At 42.2% G+C, this 16,001-nt stretch overlaps 1 protein-coding gene across 2 annotated transcripts in view; it reads left to right on the forward strand.

Annotated features, from left to right (window-relative positions):
• Positions 1 to 1,025, forward strand: part of LIN28B (lin-28 homolog B) — a 92,027-nt gene extending 91,002 nt beyond the window's left edge. For both annotated transcript variants that reach the window (XM_056856657.1, XM_056856658.1), the window contains exon 4: positions 413 to 1,025. In XM_056856657.1, the coding sequence (XP_056712635.1) occupies positions 413 to 782 (370 nt within the window). In that variant the 3' untranslated portion in view covers positions 783 to 1,025. The remainder of the gene's footprint in view (positions 1 to 412) is intronic.
• The last annotated feature ends 14,976 nt before the right edge of the window (positions 1,026 to 16,001 follow it).

Genomic DNA, 16,001 nt, shown 5'->3' on the forward strand with positions numbered 1-16,001 from the left:
GATACACCTCTCTATATGCATACTGACAATAGAAATAAGTTAAGTAGTCCCATTGCAAGTGGGCCAGAAGGTAGCTTCTCTGACTTCAACTGGATGAAAAAGCTAAATATATTCTTAGATACAAGAGAGATCACTTCCTGAAGCTAGTTAATAACTTGAATGCACAGGTCTTGTTCAGCTCATTCTGCTACTAAATTGTATGGATATGTTTGAAAATCCATAAATGCCCACAGCTCTCTTAACCTGTCTCTGTAAGAATTCAAGAATAGCAAAGAAAATATGTTTAAACGATTCTCAGAAACATCTCATATAATAAATTAGCAGCTTCTCAGCTTTTGAAGTTTAGCATCCAAAATGTCTGTATTTCTTTCTTATCAGCATCTCCATTAAAAAACCCCTTTGTGTTTTTCAGATGCTACAATTGTGGTGGCCTCGATCATCATGCTAAGGAATGTACTCTACCTCCACAGCCAAAGAAGTGCCATTACTGTCAGAGTATCATGCACATGGTGGCAAACTGTCCACACAAAACTGCTCCACAGCAGCCTACTAGTTATCAGGGAAGATACGAAGCAGAATCCCAGCCTTCTACATCAACATTACAGAGAGAAGGAGGAGGGGCTTATGGCTATACATCTTTATCATATCCTCAGGAGGGGAGGGCAGACATCTTTGAACGTTCAGGAAGGTCACCACAAGAAGCTGCTTCCAGTAAGTTATCTGCATCACCTGAAGAACAGGGCCGAAAAGGGCCCTCTGTTCAAAAACGGAAAAAGACTTAAAAGAGCTTTGTCACAACCTTTTCTTCATCTTACCCTCTTGGGATGCCTACCTCATTTAAGCACAAGGAGAATAATTTCACAGCCTGGAATTTTAACTACTGCTGAGGAAACTGTGATCTTTTTCAAAAGCAAAGCAGACCAGTCACTCCAAGCAAAATGTAATTTGAGTTGAATGTCTTGTGTGTGGGGTTTTGTTTTGGGTTTTTTTTTGCATTGTATGACTGTGCACATGTCTTGAATGTATACATTCAACTCCCTGTTTCCTTGGATACATCATCCATGGCAAAGCAATAGTTTGAGTGATTTTGGGATACTTATTCATGGAGTTTTTCCTTTTGATATTTCATCATTTTATTGTTCAAGAAAAAGTGCGGAAACAACTACTGCTATTTTCATGGGAATCAAAATATATTTCACTTGTTTAAAGTTGCCATGGACATGGTACTAAAGATATTAAGACATCCCTCTAGGGTTCAGGGTAGATCGCGTCTCCCTCTGTTACCCAGCACAGCAATGCTTTTTTTACTTCCTCTCATGTGAAAAGGGTAATGCCTTGGTTTAAATGTCTCATAATTGCTGCAGTGTTTAAGGAGTTAAAGGCGCCCTCCCTTCTTTTCCCCCTCCCCTAAAGACAATGAATGTGTGTAGTTTCTGTGCTGGTATCTCAAAAATTATGTTAAATTAATATGGTTTAAATTCAGGTTAGGTGACTGTTGTGAGGGAGAATGTATATATTGAAATGATTGTTTAGGGTGGTATTGAGATACCATCCTGTTTGACTCTGTATTTTGTGCAAGCCTTGAGGTGTTATGGAGACAGCGGAAGCAGCAGCAGCATCTTCTCAAAATTGAACATGGAGTAATAATTAGAAAGGAAAATATGAATCTGCCTAATACCAAGTCTGTTATTGGCCAGCTAAATCAGTATTGTTTATTCTGCTTGGTAGTAGCTCTCCACGGTTTCAGGCAGAGTCTCTCTCAGCTCTTGTTACCTGATATCCTTTCTAATTGGAGATGCCAAGGAATTAGTCACTGTTTTGGGACAAATTGGTAGGAGTGGACCTTTAAAAAATTTTGTTGCTGCCCTTTTAAAAATATTTAATCGTTGCTCCATTTTTATAAAAACAATAAATTGCCAGATAGCAATTAAAATTCATAACCACTAGATTATGTTTTTAGGCCCATTAACTGGCTTCCTTGTCATGCTGTAACAGCTGTATTTCTTAAACTCAAAGATGAGGAAGCTGTTGAATGGACCTAAAAAACATCTAGTAGTGCTTTTCCTTCTGAACTGGGTTTTCCAAAAGTGCAGGTATCCTTCCGATTGACCTCCAAAGCTTTTTGTTGACAGACCATGCCTTTCAGTGTTCCACCAGTATTTTCCCCATCATTTGGCATCCCTTGCTTTAACTGACGTGATCTACTGGGAAACTTCCTTGTGCAGGTCTCTGGTGAAATGAAAGGGAACTGCTCAAAACTCCTGAAAATCCCAGTAATTTCAGCCAGGTTTGTACAAGAAAGATTCCCAGTGGAATGCGATGTGGTTTTCCTCATTGGAGCCCTCTGCTGTTGATCAAGGAAGTATGCACAGTATTTGAACATTTTTATGAGAAGCCTTAAATGTAGCTGTTTTCATTACCAATCAAGGATTTTACGTGGTGGGTCACATTTCTGAAAGGCTTTGCATTGAAATGCTCTTGGGCCTGTAGGCACTGCTTTCGGGTATTTCTAATATTAAAATTTGACTCTGGTTAGTTGAAGCTAAATTTGTGGATTCCCAAATTAGGACTGTAATCTGAAGAACTCATTCACACGAGGAAGGTGCATAGCCAAAATTTCTTTTGAAGGGTTCTTTCCATTAGCTCCCGCTACCAAAGAGGCATGCCACTTTTCTTTTATCTCTCTACTTTTATATCTCGAGAGTTGATTGCCTCTTTCTGTAGCATTAGGTGCTGCAGAGCCTTTCAAAGGAGGTCCCAGCCATGTGTCAAACGAACGTCTTCGGATCATGACCTCTTCCCATAAAAGTATGATGCTGATGATTTAGTTGCAGAAAAATTTCCTCCATAAAGATGTGCTTGAAAGGCAGTTAGATTTGAGCTCCAAAACCTTGCTTTTCAGAGCGATTTCAGGTAGAATCTTCAAAGCGTACTCTTGCCTGTTGTGCCAACTGACAGCAATGAGCCTTCTTTTGATGGCCTGCCAATCAAGTCTGAACAAAGCTCACATCTGCTGTGACTCCTATTAACTGGAGTTACGAAGAGAAGGCATTTCCCCTCTTCAGAGGGGCCAAAACTGTGGAAGTCCTGTGCTGCTGCCGCTGCCACCATGTGTCAGGAAATGTGTAATGACTTCAGTAACAGGCACAAATCCTATGTGACTTTGCTTGAATCCCGTGACAGTGTTTGAAGAAAACTCTCAGTGGCTTATACTGAAGTTCTCAGTGTGCTACAATGCAAAGCAAAGCTTCTTCTTCTTCTTTTTTTTTTTTTGACGATACTGAATGTGATTATATGTATAGAGGAGTACTTCCTTGCCATATGTAAGGCTTGTAAACTTATTTAAGTTATGTAGACAAATCAAAGTGGCATTGCTTAACCTTCTAGCAGGTATGATAACCAGGTTAAACAGCAACGATGCAAAACTTAGGTCACTTTGAAAATGTTAACCAAAGTTCCTTGACCTTTATAATAAGATAGAAATGGTGAATTTGAGAAGAAAAACCTGGCCATTCCCATGTTTACATACTCTAAAATTCCAGACAGAAACCATTCTGAAATAAAAGTAATTCTAGCAGCTACAAAGTAAATTGCTGAGAGAGCCTATCAATCCTATCTTATTAAAGTTTACATTTTTATTTTTATATATTGGAGGATGGTCACTATTACAAAATAACCTCAGGACAAAGAACCTTGCTCAGGGAATATGCCATGTAACTCTTTCTTTTGTGTTGTTTTTCTTTAACAGGATACTTGCGTGCTCGGACCAAACCAAATGTAGACCTTTTATACTGCTATATACATATTGTGTGCTGAGAATAGTAGCTACCTCCGAGTTTACATATAAATGCGAAATGACGACTTTTTGCATTATGCTTTCCCATGACACGTGTGACTTGACATTCGCAAGGAGAACTGGCTTGCAGAGGTCTAGGCAGGGTAGCTCCTCTCAGCTTTGGAAACTCTAAGCCACATTGTTTACATAAGGGGGAAGAAAGTTGTTCAGTTTACAGCAAATGCCTACCTCATACCTACCACTTAAGCAACGCCTTTTGTGCTGCTCAGGCCTTAAAGGTGGCTGTTGATACGATGGTACATACCTTTTTTTTTGGGGGGGGGCCCTTCTATTCAGTAAACAGCACCCCTTTAACTTACATTAGGACACGGCCTTAATTTTGAAATGATGCATCCATTTGAAACAGTGTCAGTCTCCCATCTCTTAGTTAAAGTTTTGCTTTATTTTGTTTTTTTTGCCTGAAGGAGAAATGAGTGCTGTTCACACACACATGCACAGGCCACGTGGAAATATGTGGCGAGTCCATCGAAGTGCATTGCAATAAGAGTACAAAGGTGTGTTTTTATTTTTGTTCCCAATTAGTTGGATCCAGTGATCTGCCTTGTAACAGCCTGGGTGCCCTATAAATGTCAGGAGTATTCTCAGAATTTTCCTCCCCCCACTGCAGCTAATAAAGTATATTTACTACTTCATAAGAAACTAGAGTTTGGTTGTCTGTGCCACACCAAGAACCGTAATTCATGTGGCTGCTCTACAGCTGTGTCTTAAGTATTCGCTCCTCGCTTTCATTGCTTTGAAAATGAACAAACCCAAGGAACCATTGACTGTGTGGTTCTGGGTCCGTCTGTTTGAGACCAATACTGAATAAAGTGAGTGGTAATGAGCGTTGTCGTCTTTAAATCTTGTTAGATAATGCAGTAAGCAATTGGCTGGTTTGATTATTATTTTTTTAATCACAAAGTCAACTTTCCCTTCCTTCGTCATCACATTAAGGAATGTACCCTACTTCCGTCCTCGTCCACAGCAGTATCCTGAGTTTCGGTTAAAATGTTGCTCAGCAGAACAGCATAAGCTTAAGCTGCACCTCAGGCCAATGCTTTGAACAACAAGCCACACACACACACACACACACACACAACGTTCACTTAAACAGGGCTCCCACCAGCACATCTCTCCCCCACCGCAGAACTGGAGCCCATCTTCTCTTCCTCCAAAATGAAATCAGAATTACCTCTCATTGAGCCCTGTGAGTCTCCTGACTCTCTGTTTGGGTTGTGCCGCTGAACTGGCCTAGAATATTATGTGCACGCTTGCGTAGCATCTCTTAGATCATTCTGGAAGGGAAAAGTCAGCAGGACAATGACTTAAGTGCTATTTGGGTACTAAAATTAGCTCTGAAAATGTGATACTTTTGCCAAATGAAGGCTGTTCAATTTTTAAAAGCTGTTTTAATTTGTGCTAGTGCCATCCCAAAGTTACTGCTAGGACATAGTTTTGTGGATCGAGACCCACAAAAGTGTTTGTAGACCTTGTGACCTTCTTTGTAACAGAAATTATTAAAAAAGTGGGAGGATCTCATTAAGTCTTAAAGCTAATTTAAATTAATTTATCTCTAAGAAATGTTTATCATAAAAATATATATGTGCGTGTGTGTTTTTTTCTCCCCTTGCCATTATGATGGGTATGAGAGTCACTGGGAAAAGGATGTAAGTGTGCAGATGCACTGAGTTTAACTTTACTAGAATGTCTTTAAAGAAATTTGATTGTGTCTTTGCTTCCTTTTAAAGACTTGTTAAATGTGTATTGTTCTGTTTTATATCGACAGCCTCTTTAAGATATGCTGATTGTGTTACTTCTATCTTCATGACTGCTTAGTAACAAAATGTTGGCATAAGGGTTTTATTTACGCTGGACTCTTCTAGGGCTCAATGGCTCTGCAAGGCAGTTTATGTTGGGGTTAGCAAGTGGTAGCCAAACCTCGGCCAACCTCAGGGCTTGTATGGGGATGCTATGGGGCCCTTGCGATTGCTAGTCCACTGGTGCAAGGGGATCGTAGGAGGGCAGATTCCATTTGGGCAGATGGCCCCCTGATTAAGGTGCCCCTCCAATAAAGCCACTTGCTAACCAGGGTGTTGAGCCAGAACCTGTTCTACAGTGTACAAGTTCACAGCCTACTTGTTGGAAAGGGGGCCATGCTGCCCACACAACAGACAGAGATCTGAGCTGAATATAATGCATTGAGATATTTGCCACAATTGTTGCAAACTTTTAAACTGGCAAATTAACCAAGGAAGGACATGGTGATGGATGGTTTTGACTACCTCTTGCATTTACTACTTTTAAAGCAACAAACTGGGACAAGTATTACCAGATCCAACTTTAATCTGTGTATGTTGTTATAGTAAATCCGATAGCCAGAGACCAAAGTGAGCACTGATCTCTCTGCTTCTTGAATATTGTCTTTTTATCTAGTGTTTTTAAAAATTGTCCTCTGTAGTGTATAGATTACCTCATGGTCCATTTTGATTCATATTTTGTTTACAAGGTGTAATAAAATCACTTGAATTCTTTGGGTCTTTAAGAGACAGGACAGTGAGCCAGGTTTTTTGAAGGTCAGTTTCACATGTTTACTGTCTATCTTGTTGGACTTGAAGCACTGATTGCCTTTCTACATATCCTGTATTTTAAATTTTCATTTAATGCCTAATTTTTTATTTCCATCAATCATCAATTTGTGATTGAAGTTTTAAAGGATTACATGATGAAAAATAAAACATATAACGTTGGCATTTACTTCTATGATTTGTATGTTTCTTTTATGGTGGGGAGAGGGAAGCCTGTCTTTAAAAGATGATGTCTGGTTAGCTTGAACCCTTTTGATTCATACTGACAGATTCTTTGTGTGAATTCACATTAAATATGAAAGGTTTCCTGTTTGTTGCTCCGTATGTTTGCCATATCAGTAAGTCTGCAGAAAGTTACCAGAGAGCAGTATCCCTATGTCAGAACAATCAATGTATTTTACAGAGCTACGTCGGTAAAAAGAAGCTTGTAGGCTAAATTTCAACAGTATTGAGGCAGCTAAGGGAGGAGGGAGTATCAAGATCGTAATCACTAGAAATTCATGATGCGATTCCTTGGTCCATTGAAAACATTCAAAAATGAAGGTTGATCAGCACGATAAACAAGGAAAAAGAGTGTGTGACTGGCCCAAGGTCACCCAGCATGCTTCCATGGAGATTTCAACTTGGGTCTGACACACTAATCCCCATCATTAGGCATGGGAGAGAAATAGGGACATGTAGGTACAGAATGCAGTGTTTTACCACAGGCATCCGTGCCTTTCCCCTGCATTCCAAGCTTGATGCACTGTACAGCTTGTACATCTTTCTTCCATTTCCCCATTTTGTCAAGAATGTTTCAAAGCGTTTTTAGCATAGTTTTATTTCATGTTTTGTACAGTTGCCCATGCACCATTCAATGGCACCATAAAACACTGTTTTACTTGTTAGTTTTGATGTACATCCATCCACCCCATTCGAGCTTGTATTATAAGGGGCTAAAGTGCAGTCAGATTTGTGACATTGTCAAATGAGCCACAGGACTCTGGAACAGTTGCGGTCATTGTCTAAGTTGGAGTCCTTGCCTAAATCTTTACGGGTTGTGGAACGGAACCATCCGTGGAGGCATTTTTCTCTTGCAAGATTCCTGTGTCTTTAATGACTGCAAGACAGGCAACAGTAAAGCAGCCCTTTTCAGATCACAGCAGCCACATGCCAGGAAAAGCTGCACCTGCTACTTTTCTGTTTGTCACGTAGCTGTGCTAACAGCACAGAAACCTTGATGCGAGAAAAAATGAACAATGGATTGGCAGCCCTACTCTGAATTAAAGATTTCGTTTGAGCTCTACTCTGCTGGACTGGGGTGACAGCTTTTTGCACTAGCGGCCTTTCTGGTGAGCAGATTTTTGCTTTTAATGGTACTGGGCCCCAGAAAGTCTCATTCAACCCCTTTCCTTACTTTACAATGTTCTTGTTTGCCCCATTACTGAGTCTCTCCTCTCCTGTAGTCTGCCACAGCTTCAGGACAATGTTAATTCATTGCCATGTTAATGTGGGGAGCTGATGGTTAATAGCAGATCTGTCTCATCCGCACTTGTCTTAGAATGCACTGGGACAAATGTTTGGAGCCTGTTGTCAGCATTAATCTGAATGGATCTGTCACTATGGTTGTGCTTAAAGAGACACTCGATGAAGTCGGGCCCTTGAGCAGTGTTTTGTGGATCTCTGCAAATAGTTTTCTATTATGTATGCGTAGGTTACACACGAGGCCGGAAACAGAGTTCCAACAGCAGCTGCTTTATTCAGTTAACAGGGAAGAGAGAATGAACTTAACTGCAAAACACCCCAACTTATACAGTTCCCAACCACCCAGAGCCACTCTCCCTAGTCCGTGGTTGGAGAGCCAAAGTCCACCGTCCCAATAGGAGAAACAGACGACGGAGCCTGGAGCAGAGCCTCAAGCTTAACAGAGTTCAGCACAGCTGAGTTCAGCAGTTCAATAGTTCAGCATAGTCCTTGCACCAACTAAACAAACACACATACATTACATTTTCTATTTGCATAGATCCACAAAACACATTTGCACAGTGGACCTATTTGCATAGATCCACAAAACACTGCTCAGAACTGGGATCCACTACTTGCCGCCTGAGGTGTTGGGAGTCCATTTCCACCACCTAAGAAGTGCAAAGTCTGCTGGTGGGATATTTTTGCCATACAGCATAGGAGCTGATAGACAGGCACACCCGAATACAAAAAGAGACAATGTTCCAAGATACATTGTAAGATTACAATTGGTAGAGAAAAAAGAAAGAAGACAGGCTGCATATGGCAGAGCCTGGAGTTCTCCTGCAATCACAACCGATCTCCAGACTACGGAGATCAGTTCCCCTGGAGAGAATGGCAGCTTTGGAGGGTGGATTCCCTAGCATCACATCCCTGCTGAGCTCCCTCCACTCCTCAGATTCTGCCCTCCCCAGCTGCCACCCCCAAACCCAGGAATATACCAATGCACAGGTGGCAATCCTAAAACTGCATCATTTTTGGACATTGCACTACCAATAGCAATAATCTGCACGTGGAATGTCCAAATGGAAAAATCCAGTTGCAAACGATTGCTGTAGGGCTACAGTGACAGGACAGTGTCCAAGGCTGTTAGCATGAGAGCTTCAGGGCATCTTTATTTCCTCAGAGAAATGATATGTGCTGGATGGAATCAACCAAGTGTCCTCCAGGCCCGCAACCCCTTCTTTGCCTGGGACTGGTGTCTAGTTGTCTTTTCTCTCTGATACCAAACATATGTGACAGTATAAAAAACCTGCATTTTGAATCAAAGCATCAGTAAAACCACATAATATGACAACTGCAGATGTCGCTCTAAAGTAATGTTATTTACTTCATTTATGCCCCTGGGGACCCAAACCAGCTTACACCATTCTCCTATCCTCCATTAGGTTAGGCCGAGACTGTGTGAATGGCCCCAAGCAAACTTCCATGGTGGAATGTGGGTTCTAGCCTGCTTCTCCCAAATTCTAGTTCAACACTCTAGCCCGGGGTGGGGAACGTCAGGCCCAGGGGCCGTTTAAGGCCCATGAAATCATTTGGTTTGGCCCTTCATGGGTCCTGGCAGATCTCTAGCTCAGAAGGGTCTAAGGCAGATGTGAGTTTGTTTTGCCAAGAAAAGGAACCTTTTCCCCCCTTGCAGAAGAGTCATTAGCTATATAGCTGCTAGGACCACCCAAGAAACTATGTTAACCCTTTCCCACCCGGGCCATGGAGAAACGTATTCCCTCTGTACTACAAGAGGGCTGGGGGTGGAAGTGGCGACAATGGAGGGGTTAAAGGGGGCAGGGCCAGAATGCGTGTGTGGGGGGGGAGTTCTTAGCCAGTGTGTCCTCATTTCACCCCTGCAGGTGGAGGTAGCAGGAGCCAGCTGAAGAATCCGGCCCCGCCCATGCGGAGCAGGAGCAACTCCGGAGTTTGGCTGGTGCAACAGACCATCCTGTGCCACCAGGTGGGCGAGTGCACCACTGGTTGGATGCCTGCCTGCTTGCCGGCACTTGGGGGGTCATCTGGGGGCAGCTGCCTGCTTGGGGCTTGGTCGGCTAATTTTTAAGTTGATAATTTTGTATGGCATGTGAATGATGTTATAAATATCCAAATGGCCCTTGGCGGAAAAAAGGTTCCCCACCCCTGCTCTAGCCACTGTGCCAGAGGAGTCCTTTCAGCAGCACCAACCCTACTACTGAAATCTTCACTAATGGGGGGTTGTGGCTCATGTGCTCAGTGTGGTATTTCAGGGAAGCAGATGCTGAGAAACATCTTGCTCTGCCTCACACTTTGGAGGGTCACTGTCAATCTAAGCAGAAAAATGCTAAACTAGGTGGACCCATGGTTTTGATTTCCTGTGTTCCAATATCTCATTCCACTGTCTGGTGTTTTTAACCTGCTCCTCCTCCTGCACAGTCTAACCAAAGGTATCTTATTGATTTCAGTGAGAGAAACATGCTGGATCATGTTCATAATTATTTAGCAGTACACCATTGCATTAAATGTGCTACTAGACTACATGGCATTATTCCAATATGCTATTTAAGATGTAATGTGATTCTAATATTTATGCAAGTACTCAGTAGGAGTCCCATGTCTGTAATACGCACGTTTACTTAATGCACCTGAGTAACACATTGATTTGATGTGTACAGCATACACATTGTTACAACCAAGTTTGTACAAGTGGTGGGCATGGTCTTTCAGAACCTGGGAACACGTTGTTGGGTTGATAGCCAAGAAGCTGTAAAGTGGAACCGTGTGACTATTGTTTATGTATTGTCTCTTTGTAAATGTCAGGAAAGCAACAGCTAAAAATGCAGCCCTAATGTTCCTTTTTTTTTTTTTTTGTAATAAGCTGCTGGGCAAACCGTGGCTTAGTTGAAGCGAATGAGCAAGTGAAATGGCTTTTCTGCTTCACGTTTTACTACGGAGGATGAAGGGGAATTCTTTTCCCAAGAGTACTTTGCACAGGAAACCAGGATGCGGTTTTAATATATTATTAATCTCTAAGGGGGGATCTAAGAATCAGGACTAGACACCAAAGTGCAGACAATTACGAGAACCGGATGGTATTCTGCTGAAAATTCTGATCACGAGCTTGTTTGTGAACGTTTCTAGGACGTCTGAGATCCCCCAAAGTGCAAAGAGCTGTTCCCATTTATTACTCAATGATTAGCCCTGTGATTCATTGATAGGCAGTAGGGTCCCGAGTTCCAAGCTTGGACATGAGAAAGGTAGTAAACTGATCTGGCCCTTTGGAAAGTCATGCAGCCTACCTTTTCACTTTTAGGAGAGCCATCATACCTTCTGTCAGAATTCCTGGAAGCTCAGTATGTGAAACTTTCCCTTCTATTTGCCAACAGGCCAGAAAACCTTCATGTGCTAATTTTCTCCTCCTCACACCAACTTTAGATCATCTAGCAAAGTTGGCAGTCCTTCTTACTTCACAGAGCAGTAATGGCAAAAACTTTCACTGTCACAAGGAACCCTGCTCTAATGGAAGAGGGATTTCCCTCCAGCAAGTTTCCATGCTCCATAAAAGCAGCACTAAACTCCTTGGAGGAAGAGCAGGATCCAAATGGAACCCTAGGATTCAAACACAGCACTCAAAGAATTAGGAAACAAGGCTACCTCTGGTTAATCTGCCATCAGAGAAAACTCCTCTAGACATGTTTCAAGTCCTCTTTCAAAACAGGGCACCATCCATGGGTCTCAGGTAGTTTAGTCTGAGTGCCCCACGTTCTCCCACTGTTGTTGAGGGATAAGGCCTCAACTAGACCCAAGAGCTGGGAATTCTGTGAACAAAGCACACAACTGTGGTTGTTTTTAACCCACCAGGCAGACAGAGGTCTTATTTGGATCAGCACCACGGCGTTGGAGAGGGGGAGCTTTTAAGCCTCTCCCTAGTGCCATTTTCCCTGCTGCCATCAAAAAAGGACCCAGTGTTCCCCACTGTAAAAATGCACATGTACCGTACATTTTCACAATGGAGAATAGCACTTGCCCAGGACCATTTTATGATCAGGACATGGGGATGCTGTACACACATGGGCCCTGTTTGTGGGAGCAAGTTTGTTCTTTAGGGCTACACCTGCGATGCAAAAGGGTAAAGGCTAGTTGAAAAGCTGGAACCTTTACCTTCCACCCAACCATCTGTGCACAATAAAAGTGTTGTTAATCTATTGTGTGAGACTCAAACAACATTCCTCAAAATTTGCAGCTTAATTTGAAGGAATATTCCATATCACATTAACACAAAGAAATATATCTCCCCAACAGCCACTTCAAGAAAGAGCCATTGAAATAAATTTGCTAACATGTAGTAGAAAAACCGGTCAACCTGCAATTTCATGATGACCTCATAAATCTCATCCATGCCTTTTCTCTCTGTAATCCATTCTTGCATTTTCCTGAAACATTTCTTCATTATTTATTTAAAAACGTTTATCATGCTTTTCCATACAAAGTTCTCACAAATTGGCTTACAAATGTCCTGTCGGAAAATATACTGGTACTGGATCATGGCCACAGTTTTTGCAACAATTATCAACAATAATTAAGATTCTCCATCCCTTTCACATTCTTCAGAACAGCCACTTACAGTATAACAATGGATGCTGATCTTGTATCTGTTTTATTGGCTACGTGTGCAGCAATAGAATAAACACAAGCATTTTACCTTTCCTTTTATCCCTTAGAAGCTCCTTGATCAATTGATCTTGAGCAGCATATATCTTGAGCAGCATATATCTAGTGTTGGAGGGATATAAGGATTGAAACAAATCTTGCCACTGACAATGTAGCCTTGTGGTCCCTATCGCTCAAGCATTTTACCACACTTTAAGACTAAGAACGGTTTTGTTCCTGGCTATATTTGAGACTTGGTCCTACAGGCCATTTTGGTGGCTTCAAAATCCCTAGTTTTTTTGTGATGCCATCATATCTTTAGGTACCTGGACTACCTGTGTAGGTGTATTCCACCACTCAGGTCACTTCCTCATGGAGGTGATTCCCCAGTTTGATCTCATTACTGCTGATAACCTCCTCATAGAGGTGATTCCGTTCCCCCCCCCCCATTGCACTTACCATTTATCCCTTTCAACTTCTCCAGTGGGATTTTTTTGGGCCAATTAAAATAAAAATTGGCACCTGTGAAATCAAAAAACCAGGCTCATCCATAAAACCAGCAGTCAGTGCTTCAACAAAACGATTAACATATTCCCCGATACCCAACAGGTACACACACATCCAAGCTGGTAGTGTTTAGCGCTGGCTGGCTGGTAAAGGAGCCACACAAGAATGCAAACATGAAAAAGTGCCACTTTCCAATGTGCCTTAAAGGTTTTATTGTTTGGAAACACTAAATATCTCTCTCTAATACATACACTATTAAAAAAACACAGTTCAGTTAACAACATATTTACCTAATAGATATGGCACATAATTTTGTTGTATTTGCACCAGACTAAACTTTTATTGTTCTTTTAAGCCACTTTCAGTTCAGACATTCATTTTCCAAAAACAGTTTAAAGATGCACATACAATTGTAACAGAAAGCAGTGTTTCCACGAAGAATGATGTGTAATCCTACCTAATTTGACCAGCAAAACACCTATAAGTGTTAGTAAGGCTGCTCCTGAAGACTATGGGGCTGTTAAAAAAAATACCAGTGTGTTCATATCGGTGCTAAACTGCATGGTTTTCAAAAGCTTCTTGTGCAAGTGGCTTAAAAACATTATTTACATAGATTAGCAGTTGCTCTTCTTAGCGGTTCCTACTAAGATTCCCTAATTCCAGTCTCCCAGTCTCTTAAAACACTTTCCAGGACAAGTCCCATTAAGGAGGTGTTCATGGTTTGTTTTCTGGATCCGCTAGTTCTGAGATTCTTTTCGTTGGTTAATGCTGTAACTGTCTAAATACATTCAAATCTATTGATTCCAATGGGGAAGTTAAACACATTTCGAAAGAAGGCTATAGTCCAGCCATCCCATGCTGTACTTAATTATTGCAAGTTTCCTACAACTATGGAGGCTTCTATATCAAAGGTGCAAAGGAAAATCAAAGGCACTGTGTCAAGCTTTCCATCAGCTTTTATGATGTAGAATATAATTTACTATTTTCTGCCAAGCAACCTGTGTTTATTTAAAGCCTTAGTGAATGTTAGGAATGGATGGTCTTACAACATACCGTTAAAAAAAGCCAGCCATGGTTACCTGCCTGTATATATACCTGTAGGCGTCAATCCACCAGAGCACTTTCACAAATAGAAAGGGGAGAGGCCGTGGCTCAGTGGTAGAGCATCTGCTTGGCATGCGGAAGGTCCTAGGTTCAATCCCTGGCATCTCCAGTTAAAGGGACTAGGCAGGCATATGATGTGAAAGACCCCTGCCTGAGACCCTGGAGAGCCACTGCTGGTCTACGTAGACAATACTGACTTTGATGGACCAGGGGTCTGATTCAGTATAAGGCAGCTTTCATGTGTCCATGTGGAAGAATTTCTGTCTGAGGGGCATGACTTTCTCACCTTTCTCTCTCTCTCTCTCTCTCTCTCTCTGTAGCCAGAAATGCCTTCCCAGTGCTGTTCTTGGGCGCTGAAGCAGCATTTTGAAAAGTATTTTAGGCTGCAGAGCTGGAGGGGAAGTAAGCCACACTTTTTGGACAGAAACCCTTCCTTCTGTGAAAATGTTCCAGTGGTTCTAACCCATAACTTGTGTCATCCTTAGGCCCACTTCTTCTAATGCTTGGTTAAGTCTGCAATCCTAGGTCCATTTACCTAGACATAGACTCCACAGAAAAATTAGGACTTATTTTTGAGTAAACACGCATAGGATTGCATTGCAACTCTTTATTATAGGTTTAAAATTCGCCATGTAGTTTCCTGTTATTGGACCCAAGATCTAAACACAACTTATTCGCATTACAAAATTGTCAGGTTATGCATGTGTGTAATTTTAGAGATGAAGAAAATGTAGCTCCAGTTAATGACTGAAATATTAGGTGCCTAAAAGCCATTAAGTGATCCTTGATTTAAAATGTGCTTCTGTTCCAGCATTAACCCTAGCATCAGCACAAAAGAGGAAGAGGGCAACCCTGTGATCATGCTTCAGGGTGACTGTGGCAGGCGGCATAACAGATGATCAGCACTTGCAGCTTTGTCATTGCTAAATCAGCTGGTTGGAAAACCAGAGGCAAGATATCTGGACTCAGCCTAGGCACTCCTTTCCTACTATCCATCACCTGAAAGATGATGAGTGGTGGCAGAATGTTAGGCAGGAAGCACGCTACTTCGCAAAGGCCGCTGTGACAGCAGAAATAACGATTGCACTCCCACTTCCAGCGGGAGCCAGCATGGTGTCGTGGTTAAGAGCAGTGATTAGGAGCGGTGGAGTCTGGAGAACCGGGTTTGATTCCCCACTCCTCCACACGAGCGGCGGAGGCTAATCTGGTGAACTGGATTTGTTTCCCCAATCCTACACACGAAGCCAGCTGGGTGACCTTGGGCAAGTCACACTCTCTCAGCCCCACCTACCTCACAGGGTGTCTGTTGTGGGGAGGGGAAGGGAAGGTGATTGTAAGTTGGCTTGATTCTGCCTTAAGTGGTAGAGAAAGTCGGCATATAAAAACCAACTCTTCTTCTTCCTTACAACTGCAGAAAATGCAGTTAAGATAGTCACGAGCCAGAAGTATCATACACTGGTTTGAGATTCCCCCCTCCGAGTCAATTTGTTAAAATGCAACTTAAAAGGAAGGTTCTTGACACTTCACTGAAAGCCTCCGTCCCAGATACATGTGTTCCAGTCCAACAATATCTGTCGTGGATGTTCTGATGTGCACATGAAGGTACCAAGGCTACAAGGGCTCTTGCACTCAGTTCACTCAATGGGGCTACATTGCTTGTGTGGATGGGGCAGTCTGCTGATCAAAGTAAAGAGCCTGGGTATCTCTGGGGAAGGATATCCCACTGAAACCAAAAGGACTAGTTTTCAGACAGTGCGGTAAGGGGGTCTGCCTTGGCATTTGTGGAAAACACCTTTGAAAGTAAAGTTATCGGCTGTGATGCCCTCGACAGAATATTTTCTAAGGGCAATGGT

This window comes from Euleptes europaea, chromosome 10 (assembly GCF_029931775.1).
Source record: "Euleptes europaea isolate rEulEur1 chromosome 10, rEulEur1.hap1, whole genome shotgun sequence".
Lineage (NCBI taxonomy): Eukaryota > Metazoa > Chordata > Lepidosauria > Squamata > Sphaerodactylidae > Euleptes > Euleptes europaea.